Raw genomic sequence first — 14,945 nt, 5'->3', positions numbered from 1 at the left:
TCCACTACTGTATGTTGTCCTCCTTCAAACTGAGCGTACAGAGGAGTTTTGGAAAATCCTTGAGTCATGCGTTGCACCTTTCCAACGGGCAACAATGTTGGAGAACTTCAAATTGGGAGTGCACACACTTTGTACATGTTATTGAAAACCAGTTTTTAAGATTCCTGTACACCTCAGAATCTGCTGTAGAGGGACACGATGGGAAAATGACATCCATCTATACAGCCAATATTTATAGGACTCTACCTTGTAGTTGGCTTGGGCAGCAGTATCGGGGAACTTGACGTAACTGTCTTTCAGGTCACATACACTCTAGCATTGCTATTCTGAATAGTTGGTTCACTTACACAACATAAATGTCCTGTTTCACGATGGAAGGTTCCAGATGCCAAAAACCTCATGGTGGTCAGTACTTGTAGGGAAGGGCCTTCCCCAAAGAGTCAAATGAAAGCCTTGCTCAAGCAAACAAATATCAGCTGCATTTTCTTTGTACATATGGAAATGGTCACAGAAATGGATTTAATCAAAATCATTCAGTGGGTTGCTCCGGTCATTAACTGCCCTTCTGTTCGGTCTCGGTGGTGCTCTGTAATCATCATTGAAATAGTCCAGGTAATCCATTTCCAAGGTCAACCTTGGAGTCAACATCCATTAATCTGAAGATAAACTTGCCTCTGGCCTGGTTTCATTTAAGCCTTCATTTAGATCTAGATTAACTCTAATCGTCCTTCTGGAAATCAGACATTTTAAATCTAGACTAGGGCAAGTTTGAGACGCTTTTAAACTATGTCTGAGAAATGCAGTTAGTCCAGTTTAAAAAGTGCAATTTAGTCTAGGATTAGGCTTAATCTGGGTTTTGTGAAACCGACTCACTTATAAAGTATAAATAGTCCACACTCTAGACCAGGCCACGTAAACAGAACATGATCAGTAAATGGTTTATAATGACCTATATGAATGAAGTAAGGATGAATAAAGGAATAAACTATTTTCTAATCCATTATAAATGCTTTATTGCTTGGAGTTATTATTAAGTGCTACCAACTTTTTCAGATATTCTGTACATTTTGCCATGAGCCTGAGACAACATTTTTAAAACAAATTTTCTGAAATTCTACACATTTTGCAATGGCTTGTGACATGTTCATATGCTATTTTTTTGTGGGGGGGGTGATGGCATGGGCATATGTAGGACTTCCTAACAATTGTAAAAAGCCTGCCCCCAAGTAGTAGGCTACTTCTTTACAGAAATACACATCTTTACAGAAATACACAGTTCTTGGTCGTCTCCCTGCCCATCTTTAACCTAAGTGTACTCTATACAGTAATCGGATTCCTTGGTGCATAACATTTTGTCATTGAAGTGGCATCCTTGATTTTGTTGAATACATCAGCTAAAATAAGATCATGAACAACGATGACAGAACACCATCATACAAGTATAAATGGTTATCAAACTCCCCAATTTCAGAAGAGCAATGATGTGAAATGTCAAATATAAAAAGGTTTGATTGAAGAGTAGTGAATCAACATGTCAAATGTCAAATACAACTAACATCAACTTGAAAGGCACTCTCTCACACTGTGTACATGCACTCACCATTGACAACCTCTCAATATTTTCATCCACACCACCGACATACTTGTATTAAAAGAGCTCAATCTTGGTTCGTGCATCTTTGGGGGGAGCACAAGAAAAATATATATTTACAACATAACAATGGTTAAAAAGCAGGTCCTTCTCCATCACAGAGAATCGCTCACAATGGCTGCATTCATTTAGTTGTTTTCCCGGGGTAACAAGTAGGCAGAGTTTGCACATTTTCTACAATTTATTTGTGAAATCTGGCTCACCAGCTAAAAAGAATACTCCCAATCACATCCAGAAAGTCACTAATCACTGCCACAGTAGGAAGCCCTGCTCAAATCACCTACGGAGACCTGAGAGGTACAGTAAGCCTTGGTTTCGGTATGGACTACTAGTCTGTTCGTTATAAGGCAATGTTTACCTTGTAAAATGTCCCTCGGACTCGTGTAAAACACATACTTTAGACATTGATACATAATAAACAACACATTCCCATAGATATTTATTTGGACAGGGAAGGTAAAACTTCAAATTTGTCTTTATACTCCAGCATTTTGGATTTGAGATCAAATGTTTTATTTCACGATACAGTACAGAATGCCACCAGGGTATTTTCATACATCTTTTACTGTTTAGAACTGAATGCAATTTATGCATCTAGTCCCCCCATTGAAAGGTGTCATAAGCATTTGGAGAATTCACTTAGTGCATTACATGTAGTCAATCATTTGGGATTTGGTCCCATATTCCTACCATGCAATGTTTACGTCAAGCCTGCGACTCGACAAACTTGTTGGATGCATTCGCAGTTTGTTTTGGTTGTGTTTCGGATTATGTTCTGCCCACTAGAAACGAATGGTAAATATTGTATTCTGTCATTGTGGAGTCACATTTATTGTATTTCAAAATATAATATTATCTCAACACTTGGATGCTACCATGTTTACGGACAATCATGAATGAATCGTGAATAATGACGAGTGAGAAAGTTAAAGGCGTACATGTCATACCCCCAAAAATTGCTAACCTTCTACTCATATTTAGAATAGAGGTTGACCGATTAATCAAAATGGCCGATTAATTGGGGCAGATTTCAAGTTTTAACAATCGGAAATCGGTATTTTTGGGCGCCGATTTAATATATATATTTTTTTAAACTAGGCAAGTCAGTTAAGAACACATTCTTATTTTCAATGACGGCCTAGGAACGGTGGGTTAACTGCCTTGTTCAGGGGCAGAACGACAGATTTCCACCTTGTCAGCTTGGGGGATCCCAATCTTGCAACCTTAGAGTTAACTAGTCCAACGCAACAACGACCTGCCTCTCTCTCGTTGCACTCCACAAGGAGACTGCCTGTTACGCGAATGCAGTAAGCCAAGGTAAGTTGCTAGCTAGCATTAAACTTATCTTATAAAAAACAATCAATCGTAATCACTAGTTAACTACACATGGTTGATGATATTACTAGATATTATCTAGCGTGTCCTGCGTTGCATATAATCTGACTGAGCATACAAGTATCTAAGTATCTGACTGAGCCGTGGTAGGCAGAGCAGGCGCGTAAACATTCATTCAAACAGCACTTTCGTGCGTTTTGCCAGCAGCTCTTCGTTGTGTGTCAAGCATTGCTCTGTTTATGACTTCAAGCCTATCAATTCCCGAGATGAGGCTGGTGTAACCGAAGTGAAATGGCTAGCTAGTTAGCGCGAGCTAATAGCGTTTCAAACGTCACTTGCTCTGAGCCTTCTAGTAGTTGTCCCCTTGCTCTGCATGGGTAACGCTGCTTCGATGTGTTGCTGGTTCAAGCCCAGGGAGGAGCGAGGAGAGGGACGGAAGCTATACTGTTACACTGGCAATACTAAAGTGCCTATAAGAACATCCAATAGTCAAAGGTTAATGAAATACAAATGGTATAGAGGGAAATAGTCCTATAATTCCTATAATAACTACAACCTAAAACTTCTTACCTGGGAATATTGAAGACTCATGTTAAAAGGAACCACCAGCTTTCATATGTTCTCATGTTCTGAGCAAGGAACTGAAACATTGGCTTTCTTACATAGCACATATTACACTTTTACTTTCTTCTCCAACACTTTTTTTTGCATTATTTAAACCAAATTGAACATGTTTCATTATTTACTTGAGGCTAAATTGATTTTATGTATGTATTATATTAAGTTAAAATAAGTGTTCATTCAGTATTGTTGTAATTGTCATTATTACAAAAAAAAATTAAAAAAAATTGTCCGATTAATCGGTATCAGCTTTTTTTTGGGCCTCCAATAATCGGTATCGGCGTTGAAAAATCATAATCGGTCGACCTCTAATTTAGAATAAAAGTGACTCCAAAATGACATAACACATTACTTACCATTCGTTTCTACTGGGCACAACATAATCCAAAACACAACCAAAACAAATTGCAAATGCATCCAACAAGTGTGTAGTCACAAGCTTGATGTAGTCATTGAGTGATACTGTATGAATGAGACCAAATACTAAACGTTATCGACTAAATTTAATACACTACAAGTGAATTTGTCCAAATACTTATCCACCTTCAAATGGGGGGGACTAGATATTGTACATAAAGAGCATGCATTTCTAAACCTCATAACAGACGTATGGAAATACCCTCAAATAAAAGGTGACATTCGGTACTGTCGCCTCATAACACATTTGATCTCAAATCCAAAATGGAGTATAAAGCCAAATGAAACATTTTAGCATCACAGTCCAAATAAATACGCAGGGGAGTGCACATAACCATACTAAAAGGTAAATGAGTTGGAAACACCGTTTCAATGGTGAGATAATGAGAAGAAAAAGAAGAGAAACAACCCATCTCCGCTACACGCGTAGCCAGCCCTGGGGAAAGTGTCACTGTCTAGAGATCAAATAAATATCTTACAAAAATTGACACATCCTTGGGGGAAAAAAACGGTTGTTGAAAATGCAACAGTCTCAATGTAAACGATGATTCGTTTAGTAAAATCCCATTTCAACAGATCTAGTAGCTGAACAAAACTCTCCCCCAGGGGCGTGCAAGGAAACAGACGAGGGGGACAAAGGTGGAATAATGAGTGTTTTTCCTTTGGTTTGCTTTGTCAGTCCTCTTCTTAATGATGCGTTTGGTCTATGGATGTGGTGAGCAGCAGACCGGTCAAAGACTGGCCTGAGACAGAAACCCACCAGGGGGAACTGGATAGGAGTGATAGACCACACCAGTTTGATGTGGTTACTTTGTTCATCTGCTTTCCACCCCCCATTGATTTCCTGTTTCCAGTCTAATTTGTTGAAATATGGCAGATGTGCAGCATCTTTTTGGTTGTTTTCATTGAAGGCTGAATATGAATTCATGGCTCAGTGAGATGACTGGCTGATATTGCAAATCATGTGACTAGGAAAGTGCATATTTTCATGCATCTACAGACCCTCCCCATGCCCCACACACACATCCCACTACACCACACCCAGGCAGGCATGTGCGCGTACACACACACACACACACACACACACAAATTAGTAAACATCTTTGCCAGTAAAATAATAAATAATAGAAGTTCACATTCATTCGCTGGTTGATTGTGTTTTGGGTAAGTTGTGTTCCCATTGGTCACTATGGTCCTGTGGCGGTCCTAAGTAGCTCCATGTCTCTGCGAGTGCTGGTCTGTGTGCAGCCGTAGGCCTCCAGGCCCAGGGGAAGGTAGCGCTCCTGCAGCCCCAGCCCCTCCTCACCCTGCCCAGCTAGGATAGAGGCCCACGGAGGGGGGGAAGAGCCACCCTGGAACCCCCAAAACACCAGGCTCTCTGTGAGAGAAAAAAGTGTCATGTGGAAAATACTGTAATGAGATGAGCAGAGACAGAATAAAAAGTATACATTGCAGAGAAAAGACAGTTGGAGAGACAGGAGGGGTAAAAGAGGGAAATAGTGACAAGGGCCAGAGAACAGGATAGAAAAACCAGACCTGGCCTACAGTAATTGCACCCGCGAAAGGGAACCATCTGAAAGTGACACCCACCTTTACTCTGCAGATCTGCTGCCTTGGCCATGCCCAGGGGGACCAGATACGGTGCAACACCGGCTAAGCCATCAGGCTGCCCTCGCGTTCCCAGAAGCACTATTGACCTAGTCATAAGAGAATATAACCAATTAGGATTAATCGATTCACAATCAAGACAAATGTCTTTCATCAAAATGCCAAAAGTTCTTCCAGACAAGAAAAAACTACATGAATAGTATTTCAACCCAGAACTTCAACAGACCACCAATTGAGTTCTAACTCCAACCAGCAAAAGGTCGAATCCTTTCCCCTCACCTCTTTGGTATTCCAGTTTTAAAATACTGCTCCATTTTAGAGTCCATTTTGGAGAAAGATGACTTCTTTGTGACTTTTCCAGAGCAGGCGTCCACAGAGACCAGGAAGAAGCCTGGCTGTGTGAAGGAGAACGTCTCACTGTTCACCTGAGGAAAATAAGACATGATAGAAAGGTGGATAAGAAGCCCGCCAGGAAAGCTACACCACATACAGATTTAAAACATGGGATGGTGCTTTTCTATTCATAAACATTCTATAAACATTTAGAATGGCTTTTTGATGGACATTATTATGAATGTTATACGGAAACAACTGCGTCGAGAACAGAGAAAAATCAACACACCAACAACATGCACACTGTGATGCACAGGGACAATGTACTCGACAAAAACACATAACGTACTAACATGTTATTTCAAACATGTGGTACTCACAGTGATGAAGGACTGTGTGTCTCCACTATGCTGCTCCTTGCTGCTGAGAGACTTGATCTGAGTTTGGAGGTAGGCGTTCCACGGGTCACTGGAAAACACCAGCTACCAGAAAACACACAGATTCAAAAGCAGGGCTTTAATGTGCTCAAGCCTTTTCCAATAGAAATAATAATGTAACAATGAAAGTGGTGGTGGGGGGGTAGTAGACTGACCTGGGAGGCTCCACAGTCCCTGCAAGGTTGGGTGCTGAGGGTGGGCATGGGGACCACTGCCGAGGGGGCCTTGGTGTATTTGGGGTAGGCCTTGGCCGTGCAGTTACAGGTCAGTTTGGAGGACGACGTGGTGGCCATCACTTTCACCCTCTCGCAGCCCTTAACCGAGCAGTAGCTGTGGCCGTCGCGTCTCTGCCTTGCCTGCAAATACAGCCACAGCAATCTAGGACAGAGCAGAGAGGCTGGTGTCAATCGAGAGAGAGGTGAGGGAGAGAGAGAGAGAGAGAGAGAGAGAGAGACACTGACAGAGGGGCAAATCAGAACTTAAGTAAAATGTTCACTTGAAAATGACACTTAATTGGAAGTTTGGATTCACCCCAAAGAAAGAGGGCCAGGAGATAGTCAGACAGTGGCATAAAGTGACTCTCTCACCCCACACTGTGGTCAAAGAAGTACTTCCTCTCCAGCGGCTTCTTCTCCAGCTCGGCGAGGGAGTACAAGGGCCCGTAGTCGGTGATGTCATTGAAGGTGTTACTCTGGCGGTCGTTGATGTCAGCCATAACCTGGAAGGTGGTATCAGGCGGGTAGCAGAGGCCCACCAGCACCCAGTCACCTCTGAAGAGAGAGGAGACAACAGGTGACGATGAAGGTTAAAAATCTGTCTTTTGAACTAACCTCACTGACAAACGCAAAGATAGCCTTTCATCGCACACGCATTCACACACACACACACACACACACACACGAGACGGTCAAAAGCAGAGCCCTTCAGGCCCAGGCCTTGCATAGAAAATGAGAAGAGTCCAAGACCCGTTTCAATATGGACAAACAAGACAGAGTGCAAGACGCAGATCAACCAGCTTTTTAAAGAAACACACCCACACACACGTCCCAATGTGTCACTCACTGGTTGAAGTTGATGAGGGAGAGGACAATCTCTCTGGGAGCCGGGCCGTCCCAGTGCAGGGTGTAGCTCTTGCTCATCATCAGGATAGGCTGGTACTGCTGGGACAGCGCCCGCTGGCTGTTGATACCTCTCAGCACCAGGGGAGCCTCAGGGTACTCATCTCTACTGATGGACAGACTGAGGCTGGGAGCTCCCTGGGTCTGGATATACACCTGGTAGGAAAGACAGAAGTTGTTGACCAATAGAGTTCAGTAACTACTTTTAAACATTTTTATTTATTCAGGTTAATCCAATTGAGACCAGTGTCTCGATTACAATGGTGACCTGAGGAGAAAAACGACATCAATACAGCAACAAAAATATTTTTTTTTAAACTACAAGACAGCTATTAATACATTACATCAGGTTATTATAACAAGTTATAATAATCAATTGCACACTTCAGTGAATTCATTTAAACAACAGAGTTTTAAACAGCCCTGTCAGCACCAGAGAATCCACGTCATTTGTTTTGTAAGGTGTTCCATAACTGTGGTGCATTAAAACTAAAGGAGGATTTACCAAACTTTGTGGAAACAAGCAGGACCTCAAGATAGGCTTGGGCGATATAGCGTATACCGGGGTATTTGGAAATAGCCATGAGATGGTTTTTCCAATACCTTTAATACCGTTGAAACTATTTCTTCAAAGTTTTTCAATACACCTTAATATTTGTAAATACTTTAAGTAAATACCTGCAGTCAATTTGTGCAATACGTGAGGAGAAAAAGCAGATTGCGTTCTCATTTCACCTGTCACATTATTTTACATTATGAAGCTTACCGAAGTTCCCCAGAACGGTTGAGACACATGTTTCATTGTAAATAGCACAATGGGGGAAAGCTGGAGCAGGTGGGTCCAGCTGTGTATTGAAAGGGGTTGCATTTTATATTGCAAGTCAACACTGTTTTTTTGCTTCAATAAAGTGATCAGGGACGTTCAACTATGGTTTCCCTTCACAGAAAATACATTAAAGCAACACATTTGGCAGAAAATAGCTTCATTTTCTTCAGATGACAACAGAAGTGCACTGCTATTTGGCTGGCAGCCTCACAAGTAAATAAGCTTACAATGAAAAAGCTGTCTTTTTTTGCAAAAACGATGCATGACCAACATATTTCTAATGTTTATCATAGAAAGAATGCCAGCTAAATGTCCTAATGTATTTCCTGAAGTAAATATTGCATTTTACCATAGGCACACAGAGAAAAGTACAGGAGAAAAGTATCAACACAGAGAAAAGTACAGGAGGGAAGTAGCAACACAGAGAAAAGTACAGGAGAAAAGTAGCAACACAGAGAAAAGTACAGGAGAAAAGTAGCAACACAGAGAAAAGTACAGGAGAAAAGTAGCAACACAGAAAAGTACAGGAGAAAAGTAGCAACACAGAGAAAAGTACAGGAGAAAAGTAGCTACACCGAGAAAAGTACAGGAGAAAAGTAGCAACACAGAAAAGTAGCAACACAGAGAAAAGTACAGGAGAAAAGTAGCAACACAGAGAAAAGTACAGGAGAAAAGTAGCTACACAGAGAAAAGTACAGGGGAAAGTAGCTACACAGAGAAAAGTACAGGAGAAAGTAGCTACACAGAGAAAAGTACAGGAGAAAAGTAGCTACACAGAGAAAAGTACAGGAGAAAGTAGGCTACACAGAGAAAAGTACAGGAGAAAAGTAGCTACACAGAGAAAAGTACAGGAGAAAGTAGGCTACACATGAGTCTGAGCGCTGCCTGCTGATAGAACGCTTGTTGGTGAATTGTGGAGAAGTGCAACTGAAGCACGAAATTAGTCTGATGCCGAGCAGAAATTACAATATGAATAATTTTACATCTGTGTTTACAAAAAGACAGCAAGATATTTCTTATGCATTTTATCTTTTAATTCTACATTAAGGCGACCATTAAACGTAACTTGCTGATGGCTGAATTTGTTTGTTCTCCTGTACGTTCTTGGCCATCTTCTCCGAGCAGAGCAGGCAGGCCCGTTGCCTTTGCGACTCCGCACTCCACACATACACAGAATGTACTGACTTTCCTTTAGACAAGCATGCGTCAAAACTTTGTTGATTTGCAAAATCTCTCTCATTCACATTCACTTGTAAATGTCCAAACTCGACAACAAAAAACATTCGGTAGCTCCTACCTCTACACAGTGCATTTGGAAAGTATTCAGACCCTTTGACTTTTTCCAGATTTTGTTACGTTACAGCAGGGGTGTCAAAGTCAAATGGACGGAGGGCCAAATAAAAAAATCAGCTACAAGACGAGGGCCGGACTGTTCGAATGTTCATTGAAAAATTTTTAAATGACGCATATAGTCTAGTGAACCTAATTGAACCTACTGAAAACCTAACAAATATATTACAATATGATCAGATAAATAAAGCAATATTTTCTTATGGCTCTGTCAGTAATCTTTAATTTTCAACAGACACAAAAGACAAATTTCCTTTATATAAATATCCCCATAACATGAACATTAAATGAAAGAAACCGGTATTCAAGGCACCATCAGTAGACTATATTTTCTATTTTAGCAAAAGTGGGCTAAATTTACTTCAAAGAAAAAACAATAATAGCAATTTTCTATCATCCACTCAACTGAAATATTTTTAAAATATAATTGGATTGAAATACAAAAAAATAAAGTGCAAAAATCTATTAATCAAAAACAACACTTTGTTTAAGGAGAAGTAACATGCAGTGAAAACAAATATTAAATTTTAACTTTTAAACTTGAACTGAGTAAAAACTCTAAATATGTGATTGCACAGTAATGTTCACTTGTTTGAGGTTGAGGGTGATACTTGGTGGTGTCCCATCTTTTCCACAAGTTCATCAATGTTCGGGGTAAGGCTCTGAGCTGAAGAAATCCTCAGAATTGAGTGGAGGTGTTCAGCAGTAAGTCGACTTCTGTGTGATGTTTTGTTCAGGTTCATCAAAGAAAACAGTTGTTCACACAGGTATGTGCTGCCAAACATAGACAACGTTTGAGCAGCCTGGATGCGCAGCTGGGGCATTGTGCCGGGGAGGAAACGGGCGAACTCCGCAGCACCCACTGCCGCATATTTTGCCCTCAGTGCATCATTGCATTGGAGGTCAATCAACTCCATTTGGAGGTTTGGTGGTGAGCTTTCCACGTCAACAGCAAATGGGTTACCGAGCAGTTCCAACCTGCTTTTTTGTGCTTCAAAGTCAGCAAATCGGCGTCGAAAGTCAGCGGCAAGCATACCTATTTTATCAGCCAACTGTGTGCTCGGGAACGCACTGGTAGAGAGCTTCTCTTTCATGGTCTGGCAGCTGGGAAAGTGGCTCAAATTTTCTTTCCGCATCTGCGTCTCCCACAGAGTCAGTTTGGTTTTAAATGCCTTCACTGTACTGTACATATCAGAGATGACACGATCCCGACCCTGCAGCTGCAAGTTTATTGCATTCAGATGACTCGTAATGTCACACAGAAAAGCCATTTCACACAGAAACATTTCGTCTCGGAGTTGTGTTGTGTCTTTCCCTTTGCTGTCCAAGAACAGACAAATCTCCTCACGAAGCTCGAAACATCTTTGAAGCACCTTTCCCTGGCTTAGCCATCGCACCTCTGTGTGATAAGGCAAATCACCATGCTCCGTTTCTAACTCCGTCAGAAATGCCTTGAACTGGCGGTGATTCAAACCTTTGGCTCTGATAAAGTTAACTGTGCGCGTGATGATGCTCATTACATGCTCCATTTTCAAGGCTTTACCGCACAACGCTTCCTGGTGTATGATACAATGATAAGCTGTCAGCTCACCTGTCGCGTTTTCCTCTTGCATCTTTTCCCGTATCTTCGCCACCAGTCCGCTCCTGTGTCCACACATCGCAGGTGCTCCGTCGGTTGTCAAACCCACGAGTTTTTCCCAAGGCAGCTCCATCTCATTTACACATCTTGACACCTCTTCATACAAATCATGCCCCGTAGTTGTGCCATGCATAGGACGTAAAGCCAAAAACTCCTCTGTCACGCTTAGGTTGGAGTCCACTCCGCGGATGAAAATTGACAACTGGGCAATGTCAGAAATGTCGGTGCTCTCATCCACAGCCAAGGAATATGCAATAAAATCTTTTCCCTTTTTCACAAGCTGCTCTTTTAGATTGATGGACAACTGGTCTACTCTCTCGGCAATGGTGTTTCTGCTCAGACTCACATTTAAAAAGAGTTGCCTTTTTTCTGGGCAAACTTCGTCACAAACTTTAATCATGCAGTTTTTGATGAAATCCCCCTCCGTAAATGGCCGGGCTGATTTAGCGATCTCTTCTGCCAAAATAAAACTGGCCTTGACAGCAGCCTGGCCTTGTGATTTGGCTTTTTTGAACAGAGCCTGTCGAGATTTGAGGCCTCGTTTTAATTCCTCTGCCTTTTGTAGCCTTTGTTCCATGTCCATATTCTTGTTTTTGTCCGCGTGTTTCGTTTCATAATGTCGTCTCAGATTATACTCTTTCAGTACCGCCACACTTTCTCCACACAGAAGACACACAGGTTTTCCAGCTACCTTCGTGAACATATACTCCGACTCCCACCTTGTTTGAAACCCCCGGTTCTCAGTATCCACCTTCCGTTTTGCCATTTTTGATGGGTATCTGAAAGTTAATTTTACTGTGATGCTGACGACTGCTGTGCCAATAAATATTGAAATGAAGCAGCCTACTGCTCGGTGCGTCACCTTTGCATTGTGGGAAATGTAGTATTGGTGCGTGTAAAAGATCTGCGGGCTGCCGGCTTGCTGCGGGCCGGTTCTAATAATAAATCAAGATCATCCCAGGGGCCGTAAAAAACCTTCTTGCGGGCCGGATGTGGCCCGCGGGCCTTGACTCTGACATATGTGCGTTACAGCCTTATTCTAAAATGGATTACATTAGCTTTTCCCCGCATCAATACCCCACAATGACAAAGCAAAAACTGTTTCAAATTTTTATCACACTTACATAAGTATTCAGACCCTTTACTCGGTACTTTAATGAAGCACCTTTGGCAGCGATTACAGCCTCAAGTATTCTTGGGTATGACGCTACAAGTTCTGCACACCTGTATTTGAGGAGTTTCTCACATTCTTCTCTGCAGATCCTCTCAAGCTCTGTCAGGTTGGATGGGGAGCGTCGCTGCACAGCTATTTACAGGTCTCCAGAGATGTTCGATCGGGTTCAAGTCCAGGCTCTCGCTGGGCCGCATAAGGCAATTGAGACTTGTCCCAAAGCCACTCCTGCATTGTCTTGGCTGTGTGCTTAGGGTTGTTGTCCTGTTGGAAGGTTCACCTTCGCCCCAGTCTGTGGTCCTGAGCGCTCTAGAGCAGGTTTTACTCAACTATCTCTCTCTACTTTGCTCCATTCATCTTTCCCTCAATCCTGACTAGTCTGCCAGTCCCTGCTGCTGAAAAACATCCCCACAGCATGATGCTGCCAGGTTTCCTCCAGACGTGATGCTTGGCATTCAGGCTAAAGAGTTAAATCTTGGTTTCATCAGACCAGAGAATCTTGTTTCTCATGGTCTGAGAGTCCTTTAGGTGCCTTTTGGCAAACTCCAAGTAGGCTGTCATGTGCCTTTTACTGAGGAGTGGCTTCCGTCTGGAATTATTAAAGGCCTGATTGGTGGACTGCTGCAGAGATGGTTGTCCTTCTGGAAGGTTCTCCCATCTCCACAGAAGAACTCTGGAGCGCTGTCAGAGTAACCATCAGGTTCTTGGTCACCTCCCTGACCAAGTCCCTTCTCCACGATTGCTCAGTTTGGCCGGGCGGCCAGCTCTAGGAAGAGTCTTGGTGGTTCCAAACTTCTTCCATTTAAGAATGATGGAGGCCACTGTGTTCTTGGGGACCTTCAATGCTGCAGACATTTTTGCTACCCTTACCCAGATCTATGATCGACACAATCCAGTTTCGGAGCTCTACGGACAATTCCTTTGATCTCATGGCTTGGTTTTTGCTCTGACAAGCACTGTTAACTGTGGGACCTTATATAGACAGGTGTGTGCCTTTCCAAATCATGTCCAATCAATTGAATTTACCACAGGTGGACTCCAATCAAGTTGTAGAAACATCTCAAGGGTGATCAACGGCAACAGGATGCACCTGAGCTCAATTTCGAGTCTCATAGCATAGGGTCTGAATACTTATGTAAATAAGGTATCTGTTTTTAATTTGAATACATTTGCAAAAATGTATAAAAATCTGTTTTCGCATTGTCATTATGGGGTATTGTGTGTAGATTGATGAGGATGATTATTTATTTCATCCATCTTAGAATAAGGCTGTAACGGAACAAAATGTGGGAAAAGTCAAGAGGTCTGAATACTTTTTGAATGAACTGGATGTTTAACTTCATAATTTGGATTGCCTGTCTTTGCAAATAAGTTTTCGTCTCTCGTTTGCACTCGTTAGCATATTTAGCTAGCAGCCTCTATTGAAATTAACTATTACTTGTGCTAATTTTGTTAGCATTCTGGTAAAAGCATGTTTTATTTTTCGGCGCCCCCCTTATGGACTAAATCAATAATACCGTATGTGCCGGATTGAGAGAAGGACGGTATGACGATATAAAAATGCCTCCCAATCATACACCAAGAGTTAGCCAACCCTACGAACGGGTTTGGTATCTCATATTTCAACAGGGAAGTGGGATATGTTGGAAGCTTGTGGAGCAGAGCTTAATAAACAAGAAGGGAGTATTGGAGTGATCTACGGGGCTTTAGTGAGGTCCAGCCGACCTTCTGATACAGGAAACTGTTACCTAAGCAGTGAATAAAGTCACTGGTGATAGGCATTATGGCAAATGTCCCCCCCCATACCTGAGAGTAGGTGCCACTGCAGACCAACCCGTTCCACTGGGTGATGTTGACACAGTCGGGGTGACGGATCAGGTAGTTGTCTGCTCTGCCCACATACACGTCCCTGTAGCCCGTCACAGAGCCGTCCACGTCATGGAAGATGGAGTTCTTATCCCCGTCCAGATCATTCTCCTCGAACCACTGGCCCGGATGCCCGAAGAACACTCTCAGACCCACCTGTCACAGACAATAGGTTAAGATATACACACACTACAACACAACCAGCGACTTACAACGATGATATGTATGGCCTAGAAAGTGATTGATGCACAACTTTGTGTGTAGGTTTCCTAACTCTGATCTTGGAGGTCGACAGTATTTGAGAGTTGAGCTGAATGTATGTTAGAGTCGTATTCATTAATGCACATCGTAGCAAAACGTTCCTAGTGAAAACAACCCAGGTGTCAGAGAAAAGCGTTCAACAGAAGTCCTTGAAAGACATTTTGAAAATGGATGTTTCGAGTTGAGTCAAGCCTGACACTAGAGGGCACTCCAACACAGTCGCTCTCTCACACACACACACAATCAGTCAGTCAGTTTCTCATACACACAGTTAGTCAGTCTCTCTCTCACACACACACACAGTCAGTCAGT

The 14,945-nt window shown here is 42.3% G+C and overlaps 1 protein-coding gene across 1 annotated transcript in view; it reads right to left on the bottom strand.

Annotated features, from left to right (window-relative positions):
- Positions 1-998: 998 nt before the first annotated feature.
- LOC139389718 (cell surface hyaluronidase-like) overlaps positions 999-14,945 on the bottom strand; it is a 78,082-nt gene continuing 64,135 nt past the window's right edge. Inside the window, exons 17-24 of the mRNA XM_071136625.1 lie at positions 14,313-14,528; positions 7,465-7,676; positions 6,990-7,172; positions 6,558-6,780; positions 6,346-6,447; positions 5,912-6,057; positions 5,615-5,721; positions 999-5,402 (exon numbers count right to left, since the gene is read on the bottom strand). Of these exons, the coding sequence (XP_070992726.1) occupies positions 5,212-5,402; positions 5,615-5,721; positions 5,912-6,057; positions 6,346-6,447; positions 6,558-6,780; positions 6,990-7,172; positions 7,465-7,676; positions 14,313-14,528 (1,380 nt within the window). The 3' untranslated portion in view covers positions 999-5,211. The remainder of the gene's footprint in view (positions 5,403-5,614; positions 5,722-5,911; positions 6,058-6,345; positions 6,448-6,557; positions 6,781-6,989; positions 7,173-7,464; positions 7,677-14,312; positions 14,529-14,945) is intronic.

The sequence above is a fragment of the Oncorhynchus clarkii genome, chromosome 30 (genome assembly GCF_045791955.1).
Source record: "Oncorhynchus clarkii lewisi isolate Uvic-CL-2024 chromosome 30, UVic_Ocla_1.0, whole genome shotgun sequence".
Lineage (NCBI taxonomy): Eukaryota > Metazoa > Chordata > Actinopteri > Salmoniformes > Salmonidae > Oncorhynchus > Oncorhynchus clarkii.
Note: the sequence above shows the minus strand (reverse complement) of the source record. Positions and strands in the feature narration are given on the sequence as shown.